This window comes from Cyprinus carpio, chromosome A9 (assembly GCF_018340385.1).
Source record: "Cyprinus carpio isolate SPL01 chromosome A9, ASM1834038v1, whole genome shotgun sequence".
Classification (NCBI taxonomy): domain Eukaryota; kingdom Metazoa; phylum Chordata; class Actinopteri; order Cypriniformes; family Cyprinidae; genus Cyprinus; species Cyprinus carpio.
This window is the reverse complement of record NC_056580.1, coordinates 26,063,000-26,071,664: the sequence shown is the minus strand read 5'-3', so window position 1 is coordinate 26,071,664 and position 8,665 is coordinate 26,063,000. Positions and strand designations below refer to the sequence as shown.

Sequence of the window (8,665 nt, the reverse complement as noted above, 5' to 3'; positions counted from 1 at the left end):
TATGACTTCAAAAGTATGTCTCATTGTAAATGCTTTATCCCAGTGAGAAAAGTTTAGAATATGAACGTTTGGTAAACTAATATGATGTAGCCTGCTAAATGTCCTCAATTTGTAATGATAGATAGATAGATAGATAGATAGATAGATAGATAGATAGCTCAAGAATAATATTTTTTCTGCTTTTTTTCACCCAGTCAAACCACAAAAAGAAAAAAAAAATTAGTAATGTATTTTTATACTTGTGAAATATAATATATATATTTTTCATTAAATGTAGTTTAACATTTAATGAAATATAAAAATGCTAATACATAAATTAATGTTATATAATAAATGAATATTAAAAATAATATATATTAGATTATTTATAAAATATTGTTTTTTTTTGTTTGTTTTTTTTAAATCCACCCAAAATGAAGAATATGCTTTTAAAATATACAGCTATAATATAACTCATAAACACAGTTTTGCTAATTGGTTTGTCGTTTTAATGCTACTGATGCATCCAAGACTGACAAGTCATTTTTGCAGTCAACTTTAGTATAATAGATGTTTTTATCCTGGTGACAGATCAGCACAATTTGCAACAATGTAAAACATATCACAGAAAACTTAACATTTAAGTATGTAAGGCATATAAAATATATATAAGATGAACATATGTACGATTTTTAGTGACAACACAAAACTCTCTGACAAAAGACAGAAGTGATTACTAACTAATAGAGTGTTTTGTTCTTTTACACTACCGTTCAAAAATTTGGGATCAGTCATTATTTTAAAAATATTATTACTTTTATTCAGTAAAGATGCATTAAATTGATCAAAAGTGACAGTGAAGACATTTATACTGTTACAAAAGATTTCTATTTCAACTAAATGCAGTTCTTTTGAACATTCTATTCATAAAAAAAATCAGTTTGCACAAAAATATTAAACATTACAGTTGTTTTCAACATCAAGAATAAAAAGAAATGTCTTGAGCAGCAAACCAAAATATTAGAATGATTTCTGAAGGATCATGTGACACTGGAGACTGGAGTAATGATGCTGAAAAATTTAGCTTTGCATCACAGGAATAAATTATATTTTAGAATTTATTCAAATAGAAAACACTTATTTGGAATTGTAATAATATTTCACAATACTTTATGCAGTTTTTTATCAAATAAATACAGCCTTGGTGAGACTTTTTTTTTTTTTTTTTTGAAAACACTCCAAATCTAACCAACCCCAATCTTCTAAACAGTAGTGTATTTTTTTTTAAAGCATTTAATGCACAGCAGAACTTTACACATTCAACTGAAACATCCTATCTACTCACTGTCCACTTGTCAAAGTGTGATATCTCTGTTATTTTGTCCTCCTCTCCAGCGGTTTCTCAGTTTAAGCATCACCCTGCTGATGGGCTCAGTGTACTGCTTGTTGGCCAGTCCCAGTATGAGCGGAATGACAGCCATGCTTCCGATTCCCGTACAGGACATGATGATGTACAGAGTAGAGTTTGGCAAGCTCACCCCGGTCTGCAGAGCCGTCACAGACATGAGCTGGTAGATGATATACGGCACCCAGCAGACCAGAAACGTGAGAGACACAGCAGCCATGCATTTGGCGTAGCGCATGTTAAGTTGCTGCTCATGGTCAGATGGCTTCTGCTGCTGCTGAAGACGGTCCACGGCGCGGTGGAGCTTACAGATGTTCTGCAGCTGCTTGCGCGCGATCCACAACACCCGTCCCATCATGGCTACAATGGACAGCATGGCCGGAAGCACCAGTCCGCACACTTCCAAATAAATAAAGGCCTTGGGAAAAACCTGTTTGTAGGAGCAAACCTCATCCTCTTTGGAAGAGTTACGAGATGTGGTTGATCTCAAGAACGTCTCGTTTGAGTCTGAGCTCTTGTAGGCACTGGGTTCAACCCAGTTATTCCATCCAAAGGCAGGAAGTGATGCGTACAGCAATGGCGGGAGCCAGACGATCAACAAGGCCAGTGGGAAGCAGCGGTGAACCCAGAACTGGCTGTGATGGAGCGGGCTGACGATGCACAGGTAGCGTTCGTAATGCACCATCACCAGATTGAAGAGGAACGATAGGAACAGAAAGTTTGGGAAGATGTACATCACCAAGCAGTGCTTGAAATCCAGCTGCCGGTCGAGCGTCATGCGGGGAATGAAGGGCAGGGTGATGCCAGTGCACAAGTCGGCCACCAGCAAGCTCAGGAAGAAGTAATTTGGGGTGTTATGCAGCTGACGGTTGCAGGCGATGCCTATTATGATGAAGAGGTTGGAGAAGATGATGATTGAAGACAGCGGCACTGTCAGATAGAAGATCAATTTCTCTCTGCTCAGCTTTTCGAACGGATCCATGATGGAGAACTGTTCCCCGCTGGACTAAACCAGACTACCTCCTCCATCCACTGTGAGGGTGAGTCCTGAAAACATACGGAATATATAGTAAACAGGTCTGAATTAATATATCAGTTCATTTGCTTGCACACATAATCATTCGTCTCAGCACTAGCGGTTTGTTTTATTTCCCTTTTATATAAGACAGAGTTAGAGAGAGTTAACATCTGACCCACTTAAAATGAATTCAAGGAACAGGTCACACACACACACACACAATGAAAACTCTCTCATGATTTACGCATCCTAACTTCATTCCAAAACCATATGCTGTTGTTTATTTCTGTGGAACAGTGTTATTTTAGTATCATTTCTGCTATCTTAGTATTTATTAATATTTTGAATTAGTCTTTATTTTTCATTGTTCTTGTTCATTACAAAGTTTTAATAATTTTGTTGTATGCCTGTCACGCTCGATACTTATAAATGAGCGCACGACGAAATCCACAAGGAACACAGGAAAATCACTAGAATCAACGGAGCACAAAACATAGATATGAACAATAACCTGCATCACTGAACAGAACAGGGAGTATAAATACAAAAGGCACTAATAGAACACGGGTGAAATAACTGAGAGAACACAGAGGGAAAACTAGGTTAAATGAAAACTGACACAGAAAACAGTTTAGTTTTCATTTTTTATTTCAGTATCAGTTTTATTATAGTTTAAATTTTAGTCCTTTAACTTTTTTGCCTTTTCAACTAACTGAAATAAAATAAGTTTAAGTATTTTTTAATTATTTTTTTACTTCTGCAAATGTTTAATTTATTTCAATTAACACATTTGTTTTCGTATTTTCAATTTTAGCTTTAGTTAACAATAACAACACTGTTGTGGAACAAATAAATGAATAGATATTCAGTAGTCTTTTCCAATGCATGTAATTTATATATATATATATATATATATATATATATATATACATATATATACACACAGTACCTGTGACCAGTGACAATAAAGGCTACTACAACTATATATATATATATATATATATATATATATATATATATATATATATATATATATATAATTTTTTTTTTTCAGAAATGTTTTGTAATTTTTTAAATATTTTTTATATTCAGTTTCTTGATAAAATTATATAAATGCTTCATTAATAGTTTCTATGACCTGCATGCTATTTTTCTAGACTTCTCAACAGCATACAAAGTTTTTGCAAGGAACAGAGTGAAATTTAAGTCACTGGCATTATTTGAGTTGGCTTTTGGTTCCTCATATTAGTAGCTTTTGAAAGGGTAACATCTCTGTGACAGCTTTTGTGCCATTTACTCTGAGAGTGCTGGAAAGATTGTTTTTATTATTTAAACTGTATTGTATGATGTTGAGAAGTGCATTAACAAAGCTCTGAAATTGTTGATAGATCATATGGGTTTATAACAACATGAGGGTCATTAAAAAATGACAGAATTTTCATTTAATTCCTTTAACATCTGAACATTTTGAATTCAATATCCAAAATAATCATTCTGTTAGCAGTTGACTTTTATACTGGTCAAAATATCAGCCGTTTCTTTATCATGATGCACAACTGACACTCGGAAACATTCAAGCTTATTGTGCTAGATGCAGTAAAGATAGAGAATGTGGATAAAAACCACAACCAAATCTTCCTGACCACATAGTATCACAGAGAGCGTATTTAACTTTCTTGCAAGTCTTAATAAGCCAGTGCTGCACAACTGCATTCAGCTAACATTTAAATATTCATATAGGTTCATGTTTCCATTGTATTTAACAATGGTGGCATGATGGCTATCAAATGTCCATCACTAGACAAGCCAACTTTCCTCTTCATTCAAGGTGAAACTGAAGTTCAGTGATGCTTAATGTTGAACTTGGTCTTTGATTTTACTTTTTCCTTCAATATAATGAACGATTCACTCATTGAAAATCAGTACAAACAATATAATCAAATAATCTTACTATTATAAAACAATTATAGAGACAGTTAAGAGATTCAATGCTTTTTTATGCATGAGTTTTCCCAAACCAATTCAAAACATACAGTGGGGTCTAAACATCAGGGATCACAATTTTTATTTAAACCTGGACGCAAACATAAAGTTTAAGATCTAAATGAAGCAGACATAATACTCTACATATTTTCTAGGTCACTAGTAAGTAAATATGAATTGTTCATGTGACTTTTTGTAGAAATTTTTCATTGAAGCTCTTTGGATCATCTCAAATCCTGCTGGAGAACATGAACATCTCCAGTTCTGTAGTCATTAAAGCAAAGACATTCAGATTTTTTACTTAAATTATTATTTTGACAGTATAATTTGTAATGTAAAATGTTGTTTTAAATGAACAAAAGATGCAAAATATGAACGTTTAAGTAGTGGAATCAGACGTTCGTATCCTAGTGCACTTTAAATGCTTCGCTGACTTGAACGAGGCTTTAAAAGAAAAATGTCTTCCAAACACTCACCTGACAAATAAAGTTAATCTTCATACAACAGACCTTCATGGGATGTCACAGCCATGTGTGAATCAGTGATCTGGACTCTTTCTGTGTTCCTGTCCTCTTTCTCTGCACATCAGCAGCTTTGTGGACGAAGATCTGAGCAGTGCTCACAGAAGTCAAAGAGCTCGAGCAGGATGCTTCTTAAAGCGACAGTGACCTCATTCTGACTTTGGCCATGAAGCATCACAGGAGAGGTATTTCAACTCAGGAAGCCAGAGTTTACACTCGATTTATGAGAGAGATGTGGGAGGCATGGAAACATGCAATGCTGATATCTAATTGTATATTTCTATCATAAAAATGGTCAAAGTTTAATCACATTTATGAGGTAGTTTGTATAACTTGTATAAACTAAAAAGAGAGTGTTGCACATCAATTTGTAGGCTACTACTAAATTAACTACTACTGCTGCTACTAAACTAGATGGATAGTTCACACAAAAATTAAAATTTTACTCATTCTCATGTCATTCCAACCCTATAATTTCTTCTGTGAAGCACAAAACGAAACATTAGGGAAAATGTCTGAGATGTTCTTTTCTATTTACAATGAAAGTAGAAGCTGATTTACAGTAAATGTTCAAAAGTTTGGAGTTTTTGAAAGAAGTCTCACCAAGGGTGCATTTATTTGATCAAGAATACACTAAAACCATAAAATCGTGAAATATTATTACAATTTTAAGTAACTGTTTTCTATTCGAATATATTTAAAAATGTAATTTATTCCTGTGATGCAATCCTGAATTTTCAGCATCATTACTCCAGTCTTCAGTGTCACATGATCCTTCAGAAATCATTCTAATAGGCGGATTTGCAGCATTTATTAAACATTTATTTTTGGCTTTTTTTGATGAATAGAAAGTTATTTTGTAATATTAAAAATGTTTTTACTATTACTTTTGACTAATTGAATGTGTCACTTCTGAATAGAAGCAATAATTTCTTTTAAAAAACAAAACATAGTAACCCAATCTTTTGCACGGTACGATAATCCAAAATTGAAAATGGCAGCATTAAAGTATAATAATTGTAGTTGATATGAGCCATGCACTATATTTCACATCTTCCGAAGACATACGATATTAAATATTAGGTCATTATTCACTTTTTCTGTGTGACAGGCAAAATGAAAATTGCTGTCAGTAACGTCAAACCTGCCGTGACATGTCTACATCCGCCATCGTTTTTGCTTTAAATTTAATATGATGACAAAATGTTCATTTTGGGTGTAATTTGGAATGCATTGTGTCTTAAATACATGCAAGTGTTCTTTACTTACTGTACTTCTTTAGTCTGCACAATCTCTACTGTACTCTAACAGCAGCGATGTATGAGAACAGCATTCAGTTTGCTGAGAAAAAGCAGGCGTGTGACAGTCAGGCTTGTTTTGCCTGGTGCCACAGCAAACACATTTATCAACCTTTGTGTCATTTTCCTGGTTCCCCTCGGATGGCCTCATTCCTGAGATATGCAGCGTCACAAGTGCAGAAACACACACATCGGTGTATGCACACGCTCCTTGGAAAAACACATAAAAAGAAGTGGCGTGTTACGTAATTACAGATGCATTGTGCTGGTTTAGCTGGGGTGAGGCATGAGGACAGGAAATGGACACTTGGACGTTCTGTGGCTGTTTTCCTGAGTGGTCAGAAGTGAAACACAGTTAGGGATGGAAGACATCGGTCATCTGAAATCAGAGATTTCCAGACATCTGGACAGAAAGAGTTATGGTTACATAACAAACAGTTTCCAAACTTGCGTGATTGTTCAAGGTATATTTTTGGCCATGTGAGAACGTAAAGGTCTTAAAGGGATATGTACACGTAGTTATAATTTCTTTAACACAAAATAAAATAGTAAGATAGGGATGGTGAGTAAATGATCACACAAACTATGATTTTAAAAGCTTATTTAGAACTAGATTTCTTTTACATTTGTGGTTTTTAGAATTTCACAAGGGTTTTTACTAGGGAAGGCTTCATTTATTTGATCTAAATATTTTTTATTACAGTTTAAAATAACTATTTTCTATTTAAATATATTTGAAAATGTAATTTATTCCTGTGATGCAAAGCTGAATTTTCAGCATCATTACTCCAGTCTTCAGTGTCACGTGATCCTTCAGAAATCATTCTAATATGCTGATTTGCTGCTCAACAAACATTTCTTATTATTATCAATATTTAAAACAGTTGTGCTGCATAATAGTTTTGTGGAAACTGTAATTTTTTTCTGACGTTTCATTATTCTTTGATGAATGGAAAGTTCAAGTTAATGCATCCTTGCTGAATAAAAGTATTAATTTATTTTAAAAATCTTAGTGAGCCCCAAACTTTTGAACAGAAGTTTATATACATTTACATTTTAGCCAACATTTATGAATTTATAAATAATATTTAGTTTTTATACAACTGTAAACATAAAAAATATATATTGTAAAATGGATATTTATAGAAAAGTAGCTTCACTATATAATGTTAAATTTAACTGTAAAACTTCACGTTGGTAATATTTTTAAAGACTATATAGTTATATCTCTGAATATATTAAAATATTAATTTATTTAGCTTGAGATGGTGGAAACCATGATTTTGGAAGGTTCAAAAGAACTGTATTTATTAACTTTTTTGTAACATACATTTTTTTTTACTGTCACTTTTGACTAATTTTGTGTGTCCTTACGGGAACAAAATAATAATAATAATAATAATTATTATTATATATATATATATATATATATATATATATATATATATATATATATATATATATATAATATATATATATATATATATATATATATATATACACAGTACATGTCAAAAGTTTGGAAACATATTTTTAATGTTTTTGAAAGAAGTTTCTTCTGCTTCTATCAACTTCTATCAAAGTTGGAAACAGTTCTGCTGCTTAATATTTTTTCAGAACATGTGATACTTTTTTAGGATACTTTGATGAATAAAAAGTAAAAAAAATAAAAAAAGAAGCTATGTTTTTAAAATATAAATATTTTGTAATAACAATATACACTACTGGTCAGTAATTTGGGGTCAGTATTTTTTTTCTTTCTTTTTTTAAATAAAATCAATACTTTTATTCAGCAAGGATGTGTTAAATTGATGAAAAGTGATAGTAAAGAAAATATATTATTAGAATATATATTATTAGATTATTTTTTTTTTTGAATAAATGTAGTTCTTTTTAACCTTTTATTCATCAAATATATTAGACAGCAGAACTGTTTCCAACACTCATAATAAATCAGAATATTAGAATGATTTCTAAAATGATCATGTGATAGACTGAATGTTACATGTGACACTGAAGGCTTGAGTTATGATGCTGAAAATTCAGCTTTGCATCACAGGAATAAATAATTTTTTTTAAAATATACTCAAATAGAAAAACTGTTATTTTAAGTTGTAATAATATTTCACAATATTACTGTTTTTTCTGTATTTTTGATCAAATAAATGCAGGCTTGATGAGCAGAAGAGACTTCTTTCAAAAACATTAAAAATAGTAATGTTTCCAAACTTTTGACCTGTACTGTATATATGTGTGTGTGTGTGTGTGTAAAATAATCTACTGACAAAAAAGCCCATCGTCAAGTCGCTATATTCTGTCTCTATATTGCATCCTTTATGTAAGTATATGGGTTTATTTCACCCTTTTTATCATCTACCAGGCAAAGATGGTAAGTTAGATCAATAATAAAAAATAATAATAATAGCACACCTCTCCTCACCAAGCCACATGATTTGAGGCA

The 8,665-nt window shown here is 32.2% G+C and overlaps 1 protein-coding gene across 1 annotated transcript; it reads right to left on the bottom strand.

Annotated features, from left to right (window-relative positions):
• Positions 1–1,096: 1,096 nt before the first annotated feature.
• gpbar1 (G protein-coupled bile acid receptor 1) lies at positions 1,097–5,155 on the bottom strand. The gene is made up of 2 exons (XM_042764258.1): positions 4,862–5,155; positions 1,097–2,431 (listed from the first exon to the last, which is right to left on the bottom strand). Exon 2 carries the CDS (start codon positions 2,364–2,366, stop codon positions 1,335–1,337), a length of 1,032 nt encoding a protein of 343 aa, XP_042620192.1. The 5' UTR covers positions 2,367–2,431; positions 4,862–5,155; the 3' UTR covers positions 1,097–1,334.
• Between the last annotated feature and the right edge of the window lie 3,510 nt (positions 5,156–8,665).